The sequence below is a fragment of the Mustela lutreola genome, chromosome 15 (assembly GCF_030435805.1).
Source record: "Mustela lutreola isolate mMusLut2 chromosome 15, mMusLut2.pri, whole genome shotgun sequence".
In the NCBI taxonomy this organism is placed as follows: Eukaryota; Metazoa; Chordata; class Mammalia; order Carnivora; family Mustelidae; genus Mustela; species Mustela lutreola.
The window spans coordinates 36,495,589-36,522,824 of NC_081304.1; the positions used below are offsets into that span (position 1 = coordinate 36,495,589).

A 27,236-nucleotide genomic window follows, 5' to 3' on the forward strand; every position below is an offset into this window, starting at 1 on the left:
ATCATCTATACTCATGGACTGAAAGAATTAATATTGTTAAAATGTCCACATTAGCTAAAGGAATCTACAGAGTCAATGCAATCCCCATCAAAGTACCCTATCAAAATGGTATTTTTCACAGATTTAGAATACATAATCCTAAAATTTCTATGAAACCATGAAAGACCTAACTAGCCAAAGCACTCCTGAGAAAGAACAAAAAAGCTGGAGGTATCACACTCCCTGATTTCAAACTATGTTACAAAGCTATACGTAATTCAAGATTATGGTATTGGCACAAAACCAGACACAGATCAATGGAACAGAATATAGCATTCAGAAATAAACCCATGCTTATATGGCCAATTAATTTTAAATAAAGGAGACAAGAATATACAATAAGGAAAAGACAGGCTCTTCAATAAATGGTTTTGGAAAAAATGGACAACTACATGCAAAAGAATAAAACTGGACTATTTTCTTACACCGTACACAAAAGTACACTCAAAATGGCTTAAAGACTTAAATGTAAGACTAGAAAGCATAAATCCCTAGAAGAAAATATAGGCAGTAAATTCTTGACATCAGTTTTAGCAATATTTTTTTGGATTGGTCTCCACAGGCAATGGCAAGAAAAGCAAAAATAAACCAATGGAACTTCATCAAACTAAAAAGGGTTTGCAGAGTGAATCAAACCATCAACAACATGAAAAGGCAACCTAATAAATGGGAAGTATTTGCAAATGATATATCCAATAAGAGGTAAATATCCAAAATATAGAAAGAATGCACGCAACTCAGTATATAAAAAAAAGAATGATCCAATTAAAAAACAGACACAGGACCTGAATAGACAATTTTCCAAAGATGACATATAGATGGCCAAGAGGCACATGACAAGGTTCTCAACATCACTAATCATCAGGGAAATGCAAACCAAAACCACAGTAAGATACAACCTCGTATCCATCAGAATGGCTAGTATCAAAAACAAAGAAAAAAGAAATAACAAATTTTGGACAAGGAGGAAGAGAAGAGGGAACAATCATATACTGGTGATGGGAACAAAAATGGGACCAGCCACTGTATGGAGGTTCCTCAAAAAAATTAAAAATAGAATTACCATATGACCCAGCAATTCCATTTCTGGCTATTTAACCAAACAAAATGAAAACACCAATTCAAAAAGATACATACACTCCTATGTTCATTGTAGCATTATGTACAATAGCCACAGTATGGAAGCAACCTAAGTATCTATCAACAGATGAATGGATAGTGAAGATGTGTGTGTATAATAGAGAATTACTCAGCCATAAAAAAAATCTTTCCATTTGTGATGACATGGATGGACATTAAAGATACTATGCTAACTGAAATAAATCAGAGAAAGATAAATGCCATATGGCTTTATTTATATGCAGAATCTAAAAAACCAAACAGACTCCTGAAAACATAATGGTGGTTGCCACCATTGGAAGTGTGTTGGGGGGAGGGTAAACAAAATAGGGGAAGGAGATTAAAAGGTACAAACTTCCAGTTACAAAAAAAATAAGTCATGGGAATGTAATGTAAAACATAGGCAATATAGTCAACAATATGGTGGCTGCCAGGGTGGCTCAGTGAGTTAAGCGGCTGCCTTTGCCTCAGGTCATGATCCCAGGGTCCTGGAATTGAGTCCTGCATCGGGCTCCTTGCTCAGGGGAGAGCCTGATTCTCACTCTGCCTGCTGCTCCCCCTGCCTGTGCTCTCTTGCTCCCTGACAAACAAAAAAATAGAATCTTTTTAAAAAACCCAATATGGTAACAACTTTGTTAAGATAACTGGTGGTAGCTAGCTGTATGGTGGTGACCGCTTCATCATGTACACAACTGCTGAAGCACTTATGTTGTATGCCTGAAACCAGTATGATACTGTACGATAACTACACTTGGATTAAAAAAATTTCCCTTATCTCCTTTATAATCAATTCCCTTCTTCCCTGTGTTCTGCCTCAAAAGTTTTACTTTCCTATGATGTCTATAAATATAAATATACTACCTAGTATTTGGAGTCTAGTTTCAATTAGTGTAATACATCTGAGATTCATTTATGCTGATATAGGTGTCAGAAGTTCCTTTCACGTGACATAATATTCCATTTTATGGAAGTACCACAATTTGTTCATCTGTTTGTCTCTTGGTGGACATTTAGGTAAGTGGGTCATCTCTGGTTTGGGGATATTATGAATAAAGCTGCAACTGACATTTGTGGACAGGTTTTGGTGTGGATGTATATTTCATTTCTCCCAGGAAGAGAACTGCAGATTGTATACAAAAATTTGTCTTTTTTTAAAAAGGTGCCAAACTTTTCTTTTTAATTGGAATACAATTAACATACAGTGTTGTACCAGCTTCAAGTATACAATATAATGGTTCAGCAATTTCCTGTATTACTCAGGGCTCATCTAGATCAGTGTACTTTTTCTTTTACTTTTTGCCTATTTCACCCATCACCCCCATCAAACTCCCCTCTACAAACCATCATTTTGTTCTCTGTAATGAGTCTGGTTTTTTGTCTTTTTTCCTTTGTTCCTTTGTTTTGTTTTTAGATTCCACATATGAGTGAAATCATATGGTATTTGTCTTTCTCTGACTGGATTATTTTACTTAGCATTATATCTTCTACATCCATCCATGTTGTTTCAAATAGCAAGATCTCATTCTTGTTTACATTTTTTCAAAGTGGCTGTTCCCTTTCACATTCCCACCAATATGTACAAGAGTTCCAGTTGTTCTGCATTCTCATGAATACTTAATATTGTCAGTTAAAATTTTCCTTTATTAAATACATTTTTTCCTTTGTTTTAGTGATGCCTAATTGTGGTTTTAAATTTGCATTTCCCTAATGATAAGCAACCTTTCATGTGCTCATTTACCATCCTCCTATCTTTTCTGCTGAAATGTCTGTTCAAATTTCTTTAGAAAATTAAATTAAACCCATTTTTAAATTTTTAAAATCTTTTTATTTTTTTTTTTATAAACTTATAATGTATTTTTAGCCCCAGGGGTACAGGTCTGTGAATGGCCAGGTTTACACACTTCACAGCACTCACCATAGCACTATACCCTCCCCAATGTCAATAATCATTTTTTAATTTTTAAAAGATTTATTTATTTTAGAAAGAGTGAGCAAGCGTTGGCATGCAGGGGGCAGAGGGAGAGAGAGAATCTCGAGCAGACTCCTCACTGAGCGTGGAGCCCAACATAGGGCTCCATCCCACAACCCTGAGCCCAAATCAAGAACCAGATGCTTAACTGATGGAGCCACCCAGGTCCCCCAAATTAAAGCATTTTTAAACTGACTGTTGTTTTCTTATAATTGAGTTGTGAAGAGTCTTCACATATTCTCAATAACATTCTTCTAGCAGATGTTTTCAAAAGATGGAAAGTTTTTTAAAAATTCCAGTGGGTTTCTGACGAGGACAGAAGACATGAGGCTGGTGTGGAAGGCAGAGGGCTGTGTGACTGACCTCCTGGGCCCACCGGGGGTGAGGTCAAGAGTTCCATGCTCGCCGGGGCCCCATTTCTCATGCAGTAGCACCAGCTGTTCATCCCAGCAGCCTTTTTGTTTGTGTTTTCTTATTTACATAGGGTGGGCAGCGATTTTATTTTTTACCCTTAGAACACATGAAAAGCCTGTTACTGTCTTTCAAGGCTAAATGTGAAGCTCCATGAAAGCAGAAATCATCTTTGTATGCCCACAGCACAAGAACAGAACTTTACACCTAACTGGCATGCAGTAAATGCATGTGAACTGCCATAATGCTTAGTGCTCTATAAAAACTCAGCTTTGATTTATATTTTCAGCAAGTTGAACTACTATAAGCAAAAGAAAACTTCCATATTAGTGTTATAAATGTAGCAGCTTTCTTAAGCAAAATGAGTGGTTCAATTTTCCCATCCTTTAAGTTTTCCCCAGTGCAGACATTGGGTTTTTCTTTCAAAATTCTCTACCTGAGCCTGAATTAAGCTAGTAACTCTATCTAATATCAAGCCATATTATATTAGGGTTGCTCTACTGAGCTGTATAAACCTGCTTTATCTGTTGAGAAAAGGCATATTTTATCAGTGGGTCAGATAGAAAATGAAGATACTCAAAACTTGATTATATGTTCCAATGGTCTTCACTTCTCATATTTGAACTGTATGCTGTTAGTGAAATTTGGGTGGGTCCTTTTCCTTAATAACACTGATTTGTCAATTTCTCTTATGAACATACTATTTCAAAAGGCTTAAATTCCACACACTGAGACATTATTAAAATTAGGAACCAGTCAAGAATCAACCAGAAAAACTCGACGCTTGGGCATGGTAATCTGTAGTTCAATCTAACCAGCTCTTAAAGCTTCTCCTTTCATAATTCAACACTCCTGACTGTGTACATTAGCTGATTAGATGTATGAAGATGGCCAGTGAGAGAGGACAGAGCTAGATATGGATCCAGCACAGGGGACATTCCCTAGAATGACGAACAGCCAAGGAGCCAGGTTTCTAAATAGTCTCATTTTCTGCGTCTTTATCATATTCACAGAGCAGCCTGTGCACAGCCAGAGCCCAGGTCTGTCTTTCTCCTAGGAAAGACTGGAGTCCTTGCATTCCTAATCTACCAACGTGTGCAGTTCTTGCACTTTTAATTTATGAGTGTTTGGGGGGGGAACTCTCTGACTTGGGAACATATTGGCTCGGTCTAATGCTTGGAGATTATTAAACTTGGAGCTATGCTCCACTATCAAGTCTACAGATCTTTTATTTAGAAGATATGGTGCTCTAAATGCACAAAGAGCTCCCTGTCACCTTCACATTAAAGCCCCTAGTGCCTGGTAAATGGAATTATATAGCTGTCATCTCCTTTCCCCAAAGTTTTAAGAGTACAATGGGCTCATTTTTTCACACTCCATCCCAGCTTCAGAACTAAGAGACCTACTTTGTATTGATTTAAGGTCTCTGAAATAAATAAACCTGCTTCACCGCTGTGATTCACAACAAATTCATGATACACTATTGCATGATATATTTCAAGCTCTTGCTCTGGTTCTCTTTTTCCTCTGGTGAGTGATGGGGGAGGTGGGAGGTAGTGGGGAGCTGCAAAGCTGACAGCCTGATGGTTATTGGAGATGGCTGCTGACTGCAAATCCAAGAACAGACACTGTTGGAGGAGCATGGTTCTTTTTTTTTTTTTTTTAACTGGGGGCCAGGGGTGAGAAGCTAATTTACTTGGGTTTCAGGCTGGGACTGGGGAGAAGAAAGGTTAAAGGGAGAAGAGTAGGGTAAATGGAATAGCAAAGCTTCCAGTGAACACTAATTTGCAAAGACAGAGCTATGAACATTTATAGAAAGAGAGAAAGGTGAAGAAAATCCAGCATAAGAAGGTCTAACATATGACTGCCTGAAAAATGAAGAAGCTGATCAGCTCTACCTATGGGATCATGCTCACAGTCCTACAAGGGCACTTAGCTTGCGTTCAGGGACAGTGTTTTGTTAGAGGCAGAAAGTGCCACGGAGCCTGCGAGACAGAGGCACTTCTTCCCTCCCAACACTCAGAAAGCAGCACAATCCTGGAAGTTGAAATGGACACTCTGGAGCTATGGCAGAGAGATGACAAAGGTGCACATATAGAAAGTGAGCTGGAGGCTGCTCAGTGAGGTGAGAGGGTACTGATTCTAGGATTTTAGATTTGGTTTAGATTTTAGATTTGGTTGCGTACCTCAGTCCACATCATCTTTACTGATTCCTGAAATAAGTACTACCTACCATTGGACCCAATGAGTTTTAACTAGTATCTAAACACACAGACCCAAGAAATCATTCTCTGTGTATAGGGTCAACAAGGCCAGTGGTGGGGAAACAGGAGATAATCAGGCTCCAAACGCTTTATGGGACACTATACAGCAGACCCCCAACATTCTACAGAGTACTTTCAAATGGTGGAAGTTTGAGCTGTTTCTCCTGTAATCCTTCATTTCAGTTTTGGCTGGCAAGAATGTTATTTATGAAACCAGTTTCCTTTCTATCTTTGGATAGCATTTTCATCTTTGCTGTGTTTGTTCTTAAGACAAGGCTAGACTCTGAAAGCAAAGTACATGGTTACACCACCACACTAGGAGCTGCTTTGCTAATTTTGAACACTATTTTAAAAAAGGAATTGGCCTGTCTATGCAAAGGAACAGGCTGTAGCTAAATGTAAGAAAGAACTTCATATAGATGAAAGGGACTGGCTCATAAAGTACCGAGCTCCCCTTCAGCTGGGTTTTTTCAAGCAGAACCAAATGATTATTTGGCAGTGGTGTTACAGAAGAAATTCAAACAATGGTTGGGTGGTTGGGCTTTTGAAGATCTTCCACTTCCAATAATTATAATTCTATGGCCACTTGCTGTCGTCAGTAGTAGCAGTACTACCATAACTACTATGTGGCATTTATTTTTCATAATATGGACAAGAAATGAGATGAACACATTTTTCAGTAATTATGCTTTACAACTCCCATTCCTAATCTTGCTACTATGTAGTAACTTCACATATCACTAATATGTAATCTACCTAGTATATAACACCCTTATATGTAGCAACTATTTTAGATCCTACCCACCCTCATCCCCAATCTACCCTCCCCCTGCTCCAGCCTAACATAATTTCCTGGCTACAAATTAATATACATCTTCACAGCATAACAGAGTACTAGAAATTAAAGAGTATTTCAGATCAAGAGATCCTCTGGTCTTCATCTTGAAGTGGGAAATGTGTTTTGTAAAGAGGAAACTGAGACTGAAATAGATGAAAGCCCAAAGTTACTTACCTAATAAATGGCAGGGAGGGGAATAATCAATAGTTTCTATTTGCTTTTTTTTTTTTTTTTTAATCTACAGATTTTGTAACTTCAAGAAGTTTGAGCAAATTTTAAGAGGCTGTCAAACACGGCAATTCCTGAGTCTGTATTTAAAGCCTCAGGCAGGGACGCCTGGGTGGCTCAGTTGGTTAAGCAGCTGCCTTCAGCTCAGGTCATGATCCCAGTGTCCTGGGATCGAGTCCCACATCAGGCTCCTTGCTCAGCGGGGAGCCTGCTTCTCCCTCTGCCTCTGCCTACCATTCTGCCTGCCTGTGCTTGCTCTCTCCCCCGCTCTCTCTGATAAATAAATAAAACCTTTAAAAAAAAAAAAATAAAGCCTCAGGCAGTGCTTCAGAGCTTTCACTTCATCTAGAAGTTCAGTAGTCTCCAAGCCACCATACCTACACAGATCTCTCTAGTCAGAGGCAATGTCTAAAGGAGCTCTAAAGAGAAATTCTACCCTGCAAGATCTCCAAACCGGACGATCAGGCTGAGGGCAGGTCACAGTGATTCCCTAATGGAGTCAAACATACCTGAAGAACCAAGGTGAAACACAAAACAACTCCTTGAGGAACTACCAAACCTGAGGAACATCAAATGAAACATAGACTAACCCCCAAAATGGGGCCAGGTTTGCCCATTCCATGTGTGCGTGTTTGTGTGTATGTGTGTGTGTGTGTGTGTGTGTTTGGGGTATGGGGGAATAGGGCTTGAAAACCAAGATGTGCCCATTGCAATCCTTTCTGAGAACTCATTCATAATGCTAAAGCCAGGCTTACTCAGAAAGGAAGCTCAAATGCCCTCTTTAAAGGGAGAGTGATCCCATCTGGAGCTTCCGGAGTACAGGGACTGTCTATTGTGAAAATAGGTAGTTAGGGACTTTTAAAAATGCAAATTGCTGGTCTGATCCTTAGAGTGATTATGGGCTATTGTAGCAACAAGTCCTTGGGGACTCCTGTAGACAGATGACTGACACATATACTACCCTATCAGGACTGAACATGGCGTCTCTGACGTTAATGGCTTTCCAAAGTGCGGTGATTGTCTTTAGATAACATCTATTGGGAAAGTCAATACATGAATGCACTGCTACGGCAGGCACTGACACCTAACATTTTCTTAAAAGGAATTTTTGCTCTCAAAGGATCAGAAAGTAGAGAGAATGTTGTGTTTTTATTTCCTTTCCAGGGCCTGAATCATGAGTTGCAACAAGAAAGGACTCCATATTCATCTCAGGGACCACTGCAACAATGTCAGTGATTTACCTGTATCAACACATTTAATCCTCACAAGACCTGGTAAACAGGTACTGTTATTATCTTCATTTAACAGTTAGTACAACTGCGACCCAGCAAAGTTATTGTCCCAAGGTCACACAACTAGTCGGTAGTAGAGCCAGGAATTAAACCCATGTAGCTTGGGTCTAGTGTCCATGCTTTTAACCATTCCAGCTCTTTAAGTTACATGAAAGTTATAATGCTCACTCATGGTGAGAGCCAAATTATCTTTCCTTTTTATTTATTTATTTATTTATTTTTTTAAAAAGATTTTATTTATTTGACAGAGAGAGATCACAAGTAGGCAGAGAGGCAGGCAGAGAGAGAGGAGGAAGCAGGCACCCTGCTGAGCAGAGAGCCCGATGTGGGACTCGATCCCAGGACCCTGAGATCATGACCTGAGCCGAAGGCAGCAGCTTAACCCACTGAGCCACCCAGGCGCCCCTCTTTCCTTTTTAAAAAAAATTATTTTCATTTATAATTCTTTAAAGTAATCTCTACACTCAATGTGAGACTCGAATTCGTGATCCCAAGACCAACAGCCACATGCTTTACTGACTGAGCCAGCCAGCCAGGCACTCCTCTCTCCTTCCCTTCTTGAGCCTCCATGACTCTCTCATGTTGTGTGTCACAGAGTCACGGGGGAGTACAGAGAATATACAAGTCCCCAGTCCCACAAGCTCATGGGAGGAACTCGGATATTGTATCTGACAAAATGAGCAACAACTTCACATTTCACATTGCACAGACACATAAAAATATGTTTGGAAACTAAGATCCAGAGAAGGACTTGTATCAACTCTCAAAAGCAAGGTTAGAATTAGGGCCCTATTGGCCTAACATATATAGCCCTAGCCACACCACCATCTAATCTCTTCTTTTCCGGCAGATTCAGTAGAGACAGGGTAAGGGAGATGAGATTATGGGAGTTTTTTTTTCCCTTAAAGGAGAAGCTTTAAAATGTCACATATCAACTCCTGAATCTAAAATCCATCTATCACAGCCATTGGCACATGCCTACCTCCACAGACAATTAGGATAGGCTATAAATTGCAAATTCTGATTTGTCTGTGTATATTTCACCAATCTGGGGGATGGACTGAGAACTAGCAGGTCTCATTTATATCAGTGTTCCCTTACAATACTCGTCCTTTGAGCCTACCCACCACCTAATGTCATGTTCAAGATCTTGTGTAGAAACAGAGAGGAGTGCTGGGGTAGGGGAAGTAAATCTGAAAGTTCCTGGAAATATCCAGTGGCACCTTGACTTAGGAGTTTATGACTAAAAACTGTCCCAGCCCTATAAGGGTCCATCTCACCAGTTCCCGGAGCAGACAGGCTGCTGTCTCTGCCAGACTAGCATGACACCCTTCAAGCCAGCTAGTCTGTCCCATCCACCAGATCTGTCTTACCACTCAGTGAGGTATTCTAAGCCATCTGCCACCTACAGCCTACAGTTTGTAGAGCTAGAAACCCATGATCTTCTACCTTGGGTGACATGAGATAGCAGACCCTTGGAAGCCTCTCTGAGTTAGGTCATCATGCCCATGACATTTGCACAAAAAGGAAAATGATCAGACCATCTTCTCTTCTCAGGCTTTGTGGACACTAAACACAGGGGACTGAACCCATCTTGAATGAAATTTGGGGGAGACATGGAAATTCATGTTCTCATGCTGATTTAATCTCTGCCTATGGAACCAAGTCACTTTACCTCTGTTTTAGTCTTCCCATCTGTAAAACAGCCCTGACACCACTAGCTCACCCCAGAAGGTCGCAAGGAGCTAGACTCATGTTCTTGATTTTAAGTTTCAAATAAAGTCATCCAGACTGCTTCTAATGACCAGTCCACTGTCTTTAGTTTAAATGGCAAATCTGCTTCTGCGGCACTTAAAAAAAACCAGATACTGCACTTCTCAACTTGGTAATATTCTCAATGTTTTACAAATAACTATGGGCAACAGAGAGCAAGATAGACAAGAAAAGAGATTATACAAATACTGAGGCAAGGGTAAAGGGATAAAAATACAAATGCAGGAAGCACTTTCTGGTTTTGGAACAAAAGACACAGTGGCAAAGGATGGTGCCCCTGAATAAAATGTGTAAATGTACAGTAAAACCACTGAAAGTAAAAAAAACAGGAAACTGCCAGAATATTATTTTTTATTTGCAGGTTACTACTGTTGGCTACAAAGAGAAAACCTTTAAAAAGTAAGAGTCTTTGGAAGCAAAAGGTAGGAAGGTCTAAACTAATTAAAAACAGGTCGGCTAACGACAGGCAACATCACGTGTGCACTGAGATGGAGTGTGGCCATAAAAGCTTGACGCATACATGCAATGTATTAAGTTGGGAATGTGTGTCTCTCCAGCTTCATATCTATTAAAGGAACAAACAATTTACATGTTGCTGTATTACAGGAATATGATAGGTGGTGTGTCAACCCTTTCTCTTTAAATTGAACCATGTTAAGTCAAATCAGCGATGGGGCTTGGGGGTGGGGTAGGGAGGGGAGGAGAAAAGCAGGGAGAAAGAAAGTTCCAAAAAAATCTCTGCCTCAGCAAAAGTTTTCATTAAAATTTTAGACAAATGATCCCTGTGTCCTTCTCCCTTGCTGCCTGGGGCTCCATGCTATTTCTATGCAAATAACAACCTCGTGGTTTATATCTTATTATTTCCACTGGAGCTGCAGCGACATGACCTGAGACGTGTAAGAGCTGGGGGCGGGGTGGGGGGGATTTGGAGAGGAGAGAGAAAGAGAGAGAGAAAGAGAGAGGGAGAAAGGGAGAGAGAGATGGAGTGGGTGTTCACTCAAGTGTGAAAAAATATTGTCAGGAGTGAGCGTCAAGAACAAAAAAAAATTGCAGGGATAACGTGTTTATTTCAGTCCCCTCACCCCCAACCCCCACCATACCCCCCCTTGCAAACCGGCACCTTTTAAAATTCATTGGGCATCAGGCGATCATGCACAATCCATCTGCTTTCACTTTATCATTTGCATTTCATGCCTCCTGGCTTTTGATGTGCTGATACTTTGATGCAGTCAGGAGACGCGCATTATCATTATTTCAATTTTCAAAGGGGTCAACGGGATCGGCACTTGCACACACAGATTTCTTTTTTCCTACAACCTCTGCACACCCCCTCCCTTCCTATTCTTCACCCCAATGTTTAACATAAAGGATGAAGACTCAAAAAGGTGGGGGTCAAATGTTTACAGTCTCAAAGCTTGCATATACTACCTACATTTCCACTTTGCACAGGTACACGCACACCCGAGCAAAATGGTTAAGGCTTAAGGAAGCTCTACAGTGTTTTCAGACACACACAAAGACTTCCTCACACATGGATACTCAGGGAGGCATACAGAGAGAAAGAGAGGGACCTAGAAGCAAGATACAGACACAAAGAGAGACACCAGCACTCACCCAGGAAGAGACTCGCCCTCAGAGTGACCTGCACACACCCACAGAGACAGATTCCTACAGAAAGAAAGGCAAACAGAGATGTCGAAAGCACCACTTATACACAAAGACAGAACACGCAAAAGGAGTGAGTCGGAAGAAGCAATCTAAGCGTACAGCTTCCGTATAGTGTCCTTTTTCATCCTGGATAGGCGAAGGGGCACACAGGACATTCTGAATGAATTTGCATGAAATCGGGTGTCTTCCAACAACATGTCTATGTACTGAAGAGGCACTGACATGAAGACAGTGAAGCAGGCAGGGCAGGATTAGGTAACCTCTATAACTTGATCTCTCCCTTCAGCTACAAATGATCACATCCTTCTGAAAAGGAGCATTGTCTGGTAAGTTACGGCTGCAGCTTTCCCTGTCTTTCCCCCTGCAACTACACTTCTCCTTCAACAAGCAGCCCTGCAGGCTACGAAGAGGGGGGAACATAATAAATCTGATCAGAACAATTCAACCAGATTTTAAGAAAAATTCCCTAGTGCTTTCTTTATGGCACAAATGGAAGGCAACTAGCAAGTTTTTACCAAAAACCAACCAAACAAAAACCCCCAGCAGCAGCAAAAGCACCTTTGCTTTTTGTATTACTCTTTGCGTATAACATATTATTAGGAAGAAAATAAGAAAACGTAATGAAATACATTTCAGAAATTAGCTTTTTGCTAAGGGGAAAGGATGAGAACATTAAGGGAATACATGTGTCTTTTTAAAATTCTACCCTTACAGATAGTCACACCTACAATTCTTTTCTATAGTCATCAATATCTCATCCTAAGAAGGTATCCAAAAGAGCAACTTGAAAAAAAATAAAATAAAATAAGATTCTCAGCAGTTACTCCCACAGTAATAGTCTCCTTTGTAGTGGCAGTTCCCAATCTTTATTTCTAAGCCACTTCCCAAAAAGGGAGCGGGGTATCCAAGTTTGCCATTGGTAGTTCTGCTTTTGCCTTTACTTGGAGGGAAAAGCAAGGATACAGACCTCATATGAATGTAGAGAGCAAACTGATCACATCAAACGATTCTCCTCATTTCTGACAGCTCCAAAAGCTAACTGGACCAGTGGATATATCAGCTTTTCAAAAAGGAGATAACAGGACATTTGATTCCTATCTTTCCCCTGGAAAGTCAAGGTTTGAGAAAGTCTGTGCAAGTCTAGTAAACCCAGTATCTGATATAATTCAGCGTGCATATAACTCAAGATAAATCAGCAAATCATGTAAGAAAGACGAATAGGGAACTGAAGTTGTAAAGAGGATCAACACTTTGTGCCAGGTACGATGTACTTTTACTCATGTTTTCCCATTTGATGTCCACCATATCATTTAAGTGTGTAAATTATTAGCCCCCTTTGACAGACAAAGAAATCGGAGGAGCTGAGAGGTTACATTAGTTGTACAAGGTGAGCCAGCCGGTCCTAGACTATTACATATTCCTGGCTCTGGAGAGAAAATAATTTTCCTATGTCTCCAGAGAAATCAGAACTACATCGCCTTTTGTACATCCAGGTATTCTTAGATAGTTTTCACTCTTACAAGCAGTGACCTCACAAACTTTTTTTCTTCCCCCCGCCTTGGAAAAGCCCCAATGAGCTCGGATTAAAAAGGCACAAGATTTTCTTTCCTTCCTTCCTTCTTTCTTTCCTTCCTCCTCCCTCCCACCACCCTTTCTTTGTTAGGATTTATTTTGAGAGAGAGAGGAGGAAGAGAAAGATGATGAGCACAGGGGAGAGGGGCAGAGGGAGAAAGAGAAACCTCCAGCAGACTCCCCACTGAGCACAGAGCCTGATGCAGGGCTTGATCCCACAACCCCAAGATCATGACCCAAGCCAAAATCAAGAGTCAGACATCCAACTGACTGAGCCACCCAGGCATCTTGCGTAAGAATTTCTTCTTCGGGCATGATAAATCTCTGTCATACTCTTTTCCAGCAATCCATCCAAGCTTCTGTCCACCTATCTCTCCATTCAGTATTTACCAATTACTTCCTCTATGTAAAATGGACCACTGTTAATTGTCCTTTTTAAGAGGTACATTCACAAATTTCTCAGAACATTAAAACTTGATATTGTCAATACGTTCAGAAGATGTTTCAGAGACAGCTCCGCATCTGGGAAGAGATCTCTTCACTTATTCATAGATGAGAAAAAGGGAAGGAGAGCAGAAAAAAAAAAAGCATTCAATTAATTCTCTTTCTAGAAAGACACTAGAATGTAAATCCTTCACAGCATGAGTTCTATATGGTTTGTTCATGAACATATCCAAAGGGCTTGGAACAGTGCCTGGCACATAGCAGGTCCTTAAATTATTTGCTGAATACAATAAATGAATGAATGAATAGGTAAGCAAGGTGACGGGCAGGAAAGATGGAGGGAGAGGGAAACAAGATTGAAGGAGGCATGGCCTGAATGGCTTCTCCTCAATCAGGGTCTTGAATTAAGAATTCACAATCATCTCCAAACAGCTTCACATACTTCTCCCAGACCCTAGAAACTTACTTTGTTGAGGGCCCCAGCTCCGGTCAGAATTAAGTGAGAATTTTCAACCTGGATGGTTCTCTGTCCCAGCCGGACAAGGTAAGCCCCAATCCCAATGGCCCGGCATGTAACCTTCAAAAAGAATAAATTCAAAAAAAAAAAAAGAAAGAAAAGAATAAATTCTACATGTCACATATTTATGTCCCTCCCCCGCTGTAAGAACTAAGGCACAGATGTATAAAATCCACATTAACAGAAAAAAAATACTGCTTTTTGCAAAGTTTGATTAATAATATTAAGCCTCACAATTCCCTGGTAAAGAAAAGATGGTACAGAATTCGATGAATGATTCAAGTATTAGACCCTTAAAGGTTCATAGGCTCTTTACTTCTCTTATACTTTTGCCCGTTTCACAGGTGGTTGGCATCTACACTAGAGGTAAGAGGAAAATTAGTTAAAAAAAAAAAAAAAGAAATTCAAGCTGTTATAGGTATGTTAGAATGCTTAGAGAAAAAAGTTAAAGGCTAAAATGAGGTGCTAGGTTTATCTGGGATATTCAATTATTTACATTAGGATGCAGAGTGAAAATCAAATAATAGATATATAATTTTTAAGAAATGTTCTCATTTGGTACTGAATAGCAGAGATGGGACAAAAGTAACTCCTAGTCACACAGTCGGTCCTTCAAAAAGGTCATATTCTGTTAAGATTTACCAGGCTGATGGTGATAATCTCATCATAGGCCAATGAGGATTCTCCAGCAATCATTCCAGAGCCCCGAAGATTCTCTGCTCCAAGTCCCTCTTCCTTCCCAATAATATCAGTTATCTTGTACCTAATGGATACAGCCATGCCAAATTATAAAGGTTAAACACAAAAGTAACAATCCATTTAAAAACAGTAATAGCCATTCAAAGGCTGCTAAAAGCATCCTGCAAGCTTATTTAAAGCCAGAGGTCTTATATACTCTTCTTGTACTTTTCATTCAAGCATCTTTCCTCCTTAGCTTGGTGCCTATTCTTGCTGGAAGCAATATAGTATAGCAGAAAGAGCAAAATCTGAAATTAAGTAGACAGGCTTAAATCCCTGCTCTGACACATGCAGCCATGTAACTCTGGAGATAATAGTAACTTCTGTAAAATGGAGATAATGTCTACCTCTAAGGGTTGACATGAGTGTTAAATTAAAGCAACAAAGAAAGGGCTTGACACATAGATGGCGCTCCGATTTTAGAGGCCCTGTCTTACTTTCTAGAACAAGTTTCTTAAAAGTGGGGTCAATGTAGATCTCCCTATAATCAACAGTAGCCATTAAATCAACAATTTTAGATAAATGTTACAAAGGAATTAAAAAAAAAATTCAGAGGCCGAGTGAGAATGCTTAGCCCAATTTCTCAAGTCAAAAAATCTTTTCTCTTTTCAAGACAGGACTAAGAGGAAGATCAAAACAGTACATGCCCATTCCTGCTCTTTCATAAATATCATGTGCATACACGGAGGGGTCCTGGCTCGAGTGTTCTGGAGGGGCAAGTGGAATGTGTGTGGAAATGAAATACTGGCCAAGTTGTCCAGAAAGCATCCTGTGAATCCAGTGGGAGCCACTCATCTGTCTTCTTGGCAGGGGATTTGGAGTGATAGCTAATAATGGGAAATGGGAGATGGGGAATGCAACTAATAAAAGAAAGGAAAAATACAAAGTTGGAAGTAGAGATGGGCGTATATTATTTACTGTTCTGTGTGTATCCAGAAAGCTTGGCACTGGGCATAGTTTAATAAATTGAAATAATAAATATCCCACGGTGGCTCTTAAAGTACTTTTTTACCCTTATAGTTCTCTGTTCCCTTCTTTCTTTACTTCTAACCTTCTACCAAATCCTTCCCTTTGCCCTTGCCTTTGGCCTCTGGCTTTGCATCTTTACTTCCCAGATTCCCTTGCATTTCTATTTTTAGCCTCTCCTAGGAATTCTCCAATTCTTCCTTTTGCTCTGTATCTAGGCACTAAATGCTAGAGGTACGTTGCAGGTAGGGCTAATCTCCCTTAAGGGGTTAATAAGCCACAATAATTGGAGGGGGGGTTTAATGTGTCCTTTCTGGAAGGCTCACATGCCATGCAGTCACAAACAATCCTGGGTCCAGTCAGCCTTTCCTGCAAAGCAGATCTTTTCCCTCCTAAGGACTGCATAGTGCTTCACAGGGATTCATGACTTAAGTGGCTTCTCCCTTTGTATTACATGAAAAAGAACACAAATTTCCGATTTTCTCCTCTATGGTCTGAGTCTTCTAGTGTTCAGACTATCATTTTTTGAAGCAGTACTAAATTTAATGTTATTTGTAATAAAAATCTTTGTATAGTATAATACAATCAACAAAACACATCCATAAATATATATGATTTTTGATCCTCACAGCAATCCAGTGTGATAGGTAATGTCCTCTCATTACAGGTAATAGTGGCCAGGATTTTCAACTGCTTACTATGTACTCAGTCCTGTGCTAAGGGCTTTACATATATTAATTTACTTGATCTTCATTTTATAGATGAGGAAACTGTAGCTGAGAGAAGAAAAAGGACTTGCTAATTTAACAAAAGCAATATGCAAAATCAATATTTTTTAAAAAGATTTTATTTATTTATTTGAGAGGGAGAAAGCATGAAGCAAGGGAGAGTAGAGGGAAAAGGAGACTCCTTGCTGATGGGGAGCCTGATGTGGGGCTTGATCCTAGGACTCCCGGATCATGACCTGAGCTGAAGGCAGACGCTTAATGCACTGAGCCAGCCAGGTGCTCCACAAATTAACAGCTTCTTAAAACATCAGTTATAAAGAGTTAAAAAATACAATGGGGAGGGGGAATCCCATTCAGAACAGCAAGAAAAGGTGCAAAATATTTAGGAATAAACATTTTAAAAATGGCAAAACCTCATTATACCCACATGGTGCACCACAGTGCTTCCGGTGTCAAGGTGAACTTCCAGGGATACTGTGGGATATTTTGAATACCTGAGAGAAACACTATGATATGGAGTACCTGTTGGATTCCAGGTGAACTACTAGATTTAGGTAGTTCATAATTAAACATTAGATAATACTACATTCCTCTGAAAATGTCCTATCTTTGCAAAGCTGGGTTTTCAGTTTCTGTGGGAAAAAAAAAACCAAGTTCTGCACAAAAAATCAACGCAGAACAAGAAATAAGGGTGGCTACATCCAAGATTAATCTAAGTCTTGAGATTTCGTATAGATGCAGATATCCTGTTAGTAAGTAACTGTAATTATTTAAAAAATTTTTTTAAAACCCTTTTCATTTATGTATATGATACCTCCCAAATAATTATTGTTAGAGTATAAGTACTTATGAAGTTGTTTGGGTCTGACTACTTAATAAACAGAAATACTGGGTATATCTTTTAGCCCAAAGGTGCTAACCTTTACTGAGGTTACTGAGTCAGTAAGGGTGTTATGAATCAAGAAAGACTGGGAACTTCTGGCATAACCTATATGAAAAAAAGCAAAAAACTTTAGAAGATACACCTCAATAAATGGAAAAACATATACCATGTTTCTTGCTGGCAAGAGTTAATGTTATGAAAATGTCAGATCTTCCTAAATTAATTGATAAATGTAATATAATTTGAATTAAAATCATTATGGAAAGTTTCTGGTTATTAAAAAAAATGAGCCTAATATAAAAAGATAAAAATAGCTAGTAAAACGCGGGGGAAAAAATTAACAATGCAGGGAAATCTGCCCCATTAGAATAGTTAAAATAGGGGCACCTGGGTGGCTTAGTTGGTTAAAGCCTCTGCCTTCTACTCAGGTCGTGATCCCAGGGTCCTGGGATCAGGCCCCACATTGGGCTCTCTGATCAGCGGGGAACCTGCTTCACCTTCTCTCTGCCTGTCTCTCTGCCTACTTGTGATCTCTCTCTGTCAAATTAAAATAATAATAATAATAATAATAATAATAATTGATCTTTTAATCTTATTTTATTAATTGACAAAATCAATATTGGCAAGGGTACAGAAAATTAAGGGGGAAGAACAAACTATCAGGTATTTCTGGTGGGACTGCAGATCTTGGGAGGGCAATTTGAATTTATCAAAAATATATTTAAAACAGCCATTATTTTTAGCCAATAATTCCACTTTTAGAAATTAGTCCAAAGGGAATAATGAGAGAGATTCCTAAAAGTTTTTATAAAAATAAACAACATTTAGGGGCGCCTGGGTGGCCCAGTGGGTTAAGCCTCTGCCTTCAGCTCAGGTCACACTCTCAGGGTCCTGGAGTCGAGCCCAGCATCGGGCTCTCTGCTCAGCAGGGAGCCTGCTTTCCCCCTCTCTCTCTGCCTGCCTCTCTGCCTCCTTGTGATCTCTGTCAAATAAATAAACAAAAATCTTTAAAAAGCAAAACAAAAACAAAAAAACATTTAGCCCAGGAATGTAGCAGTAAATAGTAGGAACAGTCTGAATGTTCAAAAAATATAGATTTATTTTGATAAATTATTATGAAGCCATTAAATATCATATTTTTATATAATATTTTAAGAATATACAAAATTTCCCCCAAAATAGTTTTTAGTGAAAAGAACAAATTACAAAAGTTTTTCCATTATGATTCTGATTATGTAGAAAGGAGGCATATATACACAGAAAAGGCAGCAAGAATATAATATACATTAATAGTAGTTATTTCATCTCTCAGGATGCCTGGGTGGCTCACTTGGTTGAGTCCGACTCTTGATTTCAGCTCAGGTTATGATCTCAGGGTTATGAGATCGAGCCCCCATGTGAAGCTCAGTGCTCAGTGGGGAGTCTGCTGGAGATTTTCTCTCTCTATCTCTCCTTCTGTCCCTCCCCCTGCTTGCATTTTCTCCCTCTCTAAAATAATAAATAAACCTTCAAAAAAATTACTATCTTGGTAGGATTATAGCTGATTTTTATTTCTTCTTCATAATTATTTACAATTTCCAACTTTTTTTCTAAAACGAAGAAATATTTTAAACATAATTTAAAAACCTCCCATCAATCAATAAGTTCTTTCAGCTACTGAGTAGTAGAGCTATGATTCAAACTTAAGACTCCCTGATTACATAACAAGCAATCTGGATTGCTCTTCAAGGTCATGATCAGCAGGACAGTGAGGAAGAAATGATCATATTCTCCTTTCTCTAATCCATGGCCAAATTATTCTATGACATATATACCCACCTGGATTCTCCTTCGTCCTCTACATGCTCACAGTGGACAGAGTTGAGAGCACTGACTCTCTTATAATCCTGAGGGGTCAGATATAAATATTTGTATCCCTGTGAAGCACAAATAGTTTTTAACTCATTATTTGCTATCAGCACATAACCAGAAGACACAGCAGAGCATGCACAACACAGCTCCCAAGCTAACTTTAAATTGCCACATGGCTAAAAAAAACCAGTAGTAATAAAATAAAAAAAAAATTGCCACATCACTTCTTTAAGTTTCTGACTAACAGAATACCAGCAATAGACAGTCCTCCTTTGAAAGGTGGAAGGTTCTTATTTCTCTAGTCACTGACTATCCTTGAAACAAGATATCTTGTAGCTACAAATGCAAGTATATTCCATCCATTTCATTTTCATCAGGGTTAAAGGGTCATTTTCCAATCTTTTTGTGACACCTCTATTAAAGACATCAGCACAAAATTAAAGAACTGTGTGGATTACTATTCTTTACTTTCTCAAATTCATAGTTCCATCAAAATATAAATGGGTAAGAGATCATTGAAAGGATCACAAAACTGGAAAGGTAATATTAAAATCAGAACTCTATGCAGTGATAATCACCAGTGAACACTGAATTCATGCCTTTTGCTGTTTTCAGTAAACTCATAATTCCTATTTACATTTAAAAAATCACACTAACTTTTCATAATTATTTATGTTTGCAATACATCACACACTCACAAGGTAGGGTTATAGAATACATGTGTTTAAATTACGTGAATTAGTCATGCAGTCAAAAAAAATAATAAAGTAAGCAGAGGAGACGTTTTAAATACTGTGAGAAATTAGGCCAGTGTTCAACTCAATGAATTTCACCCACAGTGAGCACAACACGGAAGAGACATGAATCTGCCACTGAATTTGTGTGACTTCTGACAAGAATCTTATAGTGCTGAGGATCATTATTATGTCAGTTACCATGTCTTTACTGAGTACCTCTTATGGGCAAGGTACTGTTCTAGGCACTGGAAAAATAGGGATGAACAAAACCGACAAAATTTCCTGGCCTTGTGGAACTTACGTTCCAGTGAGAGAGATGGAAAATATACCAATAAATAAAACATATACTATTAATGAGAATAATGTTTCAGGAAAAGAAAAAAGAGTGTTGCAAGAGTTGAACCTTTAGGAAGGAGAGCCCAGGGAAGGCTTCATTGAAAGTGGCATTTGAATAAGGTCTTGAAGAACAGAAGAAACAAAACATGAGGCTATCAGGATGGGGTTGGGGTTCGGAATTCTAGGCTGAAGGAACTGTAGGTGCAGAAGCATGGAGACAGGAGTGTGCCTCATGAAGTTCCAGAAAGAGTAAGCAGGCCTGTGGAGCTAGCATGGAATGCGACTGTCCACAGCAAGAAAAGAGGGCAGGGTGGTACTGTAAGGCCAGGCTATGTAGGACCTTGGCTTAAAATTCATGTAACATAAAACTGGTCATATTTTTTTTAGTAAGCTCTACACCTAATGTGGGGCTTGAACTCATGACCCTGAGATCAAGAGTCATATGCTCCACCAACTAAGCCAGCCAGGTGCCCCAAAACTGGCCATTTAAAAATGAACAATTCAGTAGTTTTTAAGTATATTCTGATGTTGTGCAACCATCACCACTCTCTGATTCTAGGGCATTTCCATCACCCCCAAAAGAAACATAGTCACCAACAATTTCCATACACTTTTAATATGAATTCTACTGAAGTATAATTTACATGCAATAAAAGTCACTGATTTTAAGTACTGTAGTGTGATGAGTTCTGGAATATAGATGCTTGGGAAATCACCACCACAATCAAAATAGAGAATATTTCCATCATCCCCTGAAACACTCTTACATTTAAAAGATGACTCAGTGAAGGAAACGGGTAAGGAGCAGATAGGAAGATAAAAAAGGAGACCCTGGGGTCCTAGAAGCCAAGAGGAGAAAAATATTTCAAGGATGAAGAAATGATCAACAGTGTCAAAGGCTACTAAGACACTGAAAAACTCAGATGAAGACTGAGAGTCGTGACAGAATTTCATAGTGTGGAACCCACGGTGACCCTGACAAAGCAGCTACAGTGGGCTGGTGAGGGTGCGAACCTAACTGAGGGGGGTTCCAAAGGAATGGGAATAGAGTATCTGGAGAGAGCAGGAAGAGACAATGCTTTTAAGAAGCTTTACTGTCAATAAGGATACTGAATGGAGGGCTAAGTATTTGTGAACTAAGAGGTAGATTCAGTAGAGGGGAAAAAAACCCGATGATGTAAGAAGGAAAGGGTTAAGTGTATAAAAGGAGTGACTGGCCTTAGATTGGAGCAGGGACTGTTCATCCAAAGTACAGGGGAGATGGCAGGGAATAAAGGCACAGATGTAGACATGTGGGAGCTTGTAGATGCTCTCTTCTCTTTTCTTGTTCCTTCTATTTCCTCAGTGAATTGAAGAGCAAGGTCATCCGCTAAGAGGGAGGATGGGGCAAGAGGGTTTTGGAAGTTGAAGGAGAGAGGAGAAGATGTGAAATTGTCATTCAGGAGGTTCGCAAATGAATTTAAAGTAAGACCAGTCTATAGCACTGGATATTTCTCTCTATCAGCGTTCAGCTATGCAGGTTCACGTATGTGAGTTGATGGAGAATATTGGATTTAAACAAGGTTTTTGTAAAGAGACAGAGTAAGCAGAAAGAGGAAAGAACCAAAGGAGTTGAGGGTGTAGGGAAGATGGTAATTATACAATTATAATGATTAACCTATGACTGACCATAGAATGTAAGCTGAGGATGTAAGGAGGATGGAGGGGTGGCAAAGAAAGGTAGGGCTGAAATTAAGATCATGGGGAAGAAGAGATTCAGCTGGGGTGGAGGACAGGAAGTCAAGGATTTATGAGGCTGGATTATGGGATGGATCATGTATATGGATATAGAAGTTACCAAGAATTATAACAGGGCTCATTGTACAGGAGTGAGTGACAATATGCCGGCAACTGAAACATGCAAAGAATGAGAAGGAGTGACCAAAGTGGTGGGGACCTCTCTGATAAGTGGTGGTGTGGCACAGTCTGATGCCATGAGACTCAAAGATGGGCATTTTTCAGAGGGAAAGGTGGGTGAGAAGGGTCTGGAAGTAGCAATAAGGCACAAAGAAGCCCCTCTTTCCTCTGCAGGCTCAGCGAGACAAGGGAAAGAGAGGAGAGAGAGATCAGTCACTCTGTAAGAGGGCTACAGGGAAAGCAGTATCTTCAGAGGATAGGCAGATTTCAAGAAGAGAACAATCAGAGAAGAAGCTGAGGATACAAGAGCTTTTGTAAATGACTGACCATAAGTCCTGGAAGCCCCAGTGGAAAGGTTTAAAGATAGATATTCCTGGCTTAGCATGTCTCATGCTGAACGCGTATCTATCTCCTCTAGTGTTCAACCCAAGAAACAGCAATCTACTTCCAAGCTAGAGGGAAAAAAACAGGTGAATATACTAAAAGACAATTTGTCTTTTATGGTTATGGCTTACTTGTAACTGTTGACTTTTGAACCGAAACCTCTACCTCTTCCCCAACCTCTTTATTTGTGTAGACACATACACACATAGAGCAAGAGAACCATACATTGTCTTGCAGTTTTATCTTTGCTTAGTCTGTACCTTGTAAGGATCCTCAGGATCTACCCAGGCCACATGAAACATATGACGAATTTCCTCTGCCAGTCCAATTCTTGCTCCACTGTTGGCTGCCACAAAGATGCGTGGGATACCCTCGGCCCTGGCAAGCTCAGAAGCTCGGAGAAAGAGCAAATCCTCCTGGGGCCCGAAGGACCCAATTCGGTATGTGATGTCATTGCCAATAACAATGATATCTCGGCTTTCTGGGTATTCAGGACTTTTAAGGGTCATTTTCCAAGCTACCATGCCAATCTGCAAAGGCACCAGAGAAACAAATAAATAGAAGCTTCTTACATGCAGAATTTTTTTCAAGTTCCTTGAAGGTATCAGACTATACCTTAGACACAGCCTTCCTGTAAAGATACGTAGTGGTGAAGAGCCAAGTTTCCTGGGGAAACTAAAACATACATTCTAGCATACTTCCCTGGGTTGTGGTGAGACTAGCTGGTTTACTAAGTATTGCCCAGCTGTTTCAATCTGCTTAAAGATGGAAAAATCAAGTCTAAATGTACTCAAGATACATGTGGAAGAATGCCATGGTGCAGGGAATTAAATCCCAAACTCCCTGACTTCCTACCCTGTCTACTAAGACACTAGCTCCATCTTCTCTGAGAGTCTGTCTGAGAAACTTCTTACACATGTGAGGAGAGCAGAAAGAGAATCACCTGTCACGAACTATACCACTTTTGTGATCCTGGATCCTTTTACTATTCTCTAGCATTTGACAGGAGTAACAGCAGCATTCTTGACCAGCTTGCTTTAGGTGTCTTCCATTTCTGCAAGAATTCACTAGAGCTCAACACTACATGCTTGTAAGCAACTCTTGCCACTTTCTCCCAGCACCAGAAAACCAAAGCACGCAAGGAACGATATATGTAAATCTCTACTCTCTGTTTAGGAGCATCTGTCCAGCCACAAAATAAATGATGTTGACTCAGAAGGCAGGGGTGACATGTCTCTTCCCAAACCCTCCCAGCCCTCTCTTCTTTTAATCCCCTTCTATATGAGATCTAGTCAATCCTTCTACTTGTTTATTTGCTAGTTCCATTTCTTTTCTATTCACTCACACCCCAGTTACAGCAGCAGTTTTTCATGCCTGCCTGTCTGTTTCTCTATACCCGGATAAGTAATGTTTTCCATTCTTTTTTTCCCCCCCATTTCTTTCTGGCTTCCCCCACACTCCCACCCCCTCCACTCGCTCCCAAACACAAAGCCTACCAGATGAACGAGCATTCCTGGTCCTGCTTAATGGAGCCCAGCCACATCTGCAGCCTTGGTCCCTCATCCCCAGGCTGCTGCATATCACCTCATTGGGGAGCTGGCCATCAAGAAGGGCCATTAACAGATGTAAATAGCAGCGTCCCTGGAAAGCCACATGCATCACCCAGACTCAACCGGGCCAGTGATCATAAGCTCTGAGTACACATTCCTCAATCCAATTGCACATCCACTATAATCAGGCTGGTCGAAGCTTTCCACACAGCTATTTGTGATTCTCAGCATTATATATATATATATATATATATTTTTATATATATATATATATATATATATATATATATATATGAAACACCCACAGATAAATATAAGCTATTTAATATATCATACCATTGGCCAAATACAAATCAAAATGGATATAATACACAGAAAAAAATCCAATCACCTTCTGAGATAAGGTATTACTCTATCTGCTCATTAAAGACACAGATAGGAAGGAGAAACAGATCTTCCAAAATATAGCACAGAGAAACTGCAAATATCGGGATAACTTTGGTCATGGTTTTTAAGAAGCTGGCTAATATAATGCCTGTGTGGGGAGAAATATTTTACACCTGCTTTCCCACGTGGCCCTCTAACCTAACATCTCTTTTGTTTCTCAGGAAGGAAAAGCTATTTCTTCTAAATGCATTTGTAGTTAGGAAGATTGGGTTTTACACCAAATTTTATGATATATTAACCTTAGCCACCTAGGCTAGAAGTAGCTTAGAAACAAGCCTTGAAGAATCTACTTCAGCATTTGCATGCTAATGCAAACATTGTGTCTGTGTGGCACTGGGCAAGCAAATAATACTCTTTTCTTTTGTTATTACCTGGGGACTCTGTGTCACTTGGGTAGTCAGTTCAGCAATTGGCTAGGTCATTATGTTTGCAATATTGACTTCTAATTAGGTGTCAACACAGCAGCACCAAGAACACACTACTCTTTATCAATGTCTTTCCAAAGTGTGTTCCTCATCGACCACCTCCCTCCTCCTTTAACAAGTACCATTATAGAAGGGAGAGTGCTATCCAGTCTTCGTAGAGTCAGATTCCCTAAAGCAGAGATTCTGTTTTGAGGAAGCATAATGGACAAACATGCAAGAAAGCACCTATTGCTCAACTTATACTGAAATTTAGATTTCATTGCTATTTGAACAATAGGGCACATAATGGAGAAGATGGGCTTTGGAGTCAAACTAACTTGGATCCGTATATAGGTCCTATCACTTGCTAATTGTGTGAACCTGGAAAAATAACTTCATTGAGCTTCAATGTCCCCACATACAAAACTAACAATGCCTATGGGTTTGACAAATCAACTATTCCAAACAGTAGTCTATTATATTGACTCCAACATACAAAATTTGCCCCTTCTCTCCTCTCAATCTATTCAAATCTTACCCATTCCAAAAAGATTCATTCAAATTCCATTTCCTCAGTAAAGCTTTGCCTAGCCTCAAGTGACCTCTTTCTTCTCCGATCTCCTACCTTAGTAGGAGAATTCATGTAGAGAATTCATTTGGTAATTAATCATATATTGCCTAGGATCGTTTTTTAGCTTGCCAGCCTAAACCATTATATCATCTCCTCCAGTGCCTAGCAGGGTCCCTACACATAATATGGGAGTAATAAATATTTGCTGGTTCTATAGTCATTTCATTTTTTAAACGATTCTTGGAAAATAGTCAACACCAAGGGCTTAGAACACTGTCTATGACTTATCTCTAGGGATCACAGAATAACAGTCCCAAACATCATTCAACTATTTTATTTTTTTAAAAATAACAAGAATAATAGCTATCATTAAGTGAACATCTATCACATGCTGTACTATACTAATATGGACAAATACTGACAAGAGTTAAGAGGTTAGTCTGGGGAATGTCAGCCTATCTTGATCCAAATCTCAGCTTTATTCTAGTTGTGTAATCTTGGACCAACCATTTAACTTCATATAGTCTCAATTATTCCAATCATAAAAAGTGCTCAGATTATTAATTCAGAAGCATCTGTTATTATTGCCACAAGAAAACTAAGATATAGAGGAATTAAGTAACTTGTCCTTATAGCTAGTATGTTTATTTTTTAAAATATCATTCACATAATTGCCTTTACTAGAGAAATTAAGGAAACATGTTCCAGACTAGTGCCACTGCAGTTAGTGGAAACAATATGGAAAGATGAATGTCAAATACAACACAAACATAAATGTCATTTACACCTAAATGCAGTGTGGTATTCTGGAACAGAAAAGGGCATCTGAGGAAAAACTGGTGAAATTCAAAACAAAGCCTGTATTTTACTTATTAGTATTGTACCAATGTTAGTTCTAAGTTTTGATAATTATATTACGCTTATGCAAAATGTCGACTTTAGAAAAATCAATGGTTTCACTTAAATACATTTTAACATACCTCTTTCAGCAGAAAAGATCATTTAAGCAAGAATAATGTAAGAAGTTAATATTAGGTTATGGGAACTCTCTGTACTATCTTTGTAATTTTCTGTAAATCTAATATATTTTAATATAAACAGTTAAAAAAAATGTCATGATAAAAACTTTTCCCTCTTCTGGACGGAAGTATACTGGCTAATAAGGTCATCATTAGTATTCTTTGCAGCCTTACAAAATTATAGGTATGAAGCCTATAAATAGCATATTAAAATATCCATGATATGATACTAAATTTAAGGAAGAGGTTTAACAAACTTGTCTATATACCGTAGTAACCATGAGACTCAAAACAGCGTGGTGGTTAAGGGCAGAGACTCAGAAGCCAGATTTGGTCAGATTTGGAGAATGTGAATCTAATAGAATCTGACTCTGACATAATAGAGACTCAGTCAGTTTTCTAGCCACTGCAGTATGTTACTGACCTCTATGTGCCTCAGCTTCCTCATCAGTAAAATGGGGTAATAATTACCTCTCCTATAACGTTTGTTGTAAGGATTAAATCCATGGTAAGCCTTGGAACAGTATCTAGCACATAGTAAGGGCACAGTAAGTGTTACAACACTGTATCTAATCTACAAAATTTTTAAAAA

At 39.3% G+C, this 27,236-nt stretch overlaps 1 protein-coding gene across 9 annotated transcripts in view; it reads right to left on the reverse strand.

Moving 5' to 3' along the window:
- ACACA (acetyl-CoA carboxylase alpha) overlaps positions 1–27,236 on the reverse strand; it is a 285,737-nt gene that overhangs the window by 54,198 nt on the left and 204,303 nt on the right. For all 9 annotated transcript variants that reach the window (XM_059149711.1, XM_059149709.1, XM_059149710.1 and 6 more), the window contains 4 exons: positions 22,914–23,183; positions 19,268–19,365; positions 14,777–14,897; positions 14,084–14,194 (listed from right to left, as the gene is read on the reverse strand). In XM_059149711.1, the coding sequence (XP_059005694.1) occupies positions 14,084–14,194; positions 14,777–14,897; positions 19,268–19,365; positions 22,914–23,183 (600 nt within the window). The remainder of the gene's footprint in view (positions 1–14,083; positions 14,195–14,776; positions 14,898–19,267; positions 19,366–22,913; positions 23,184–27,236) is intronic.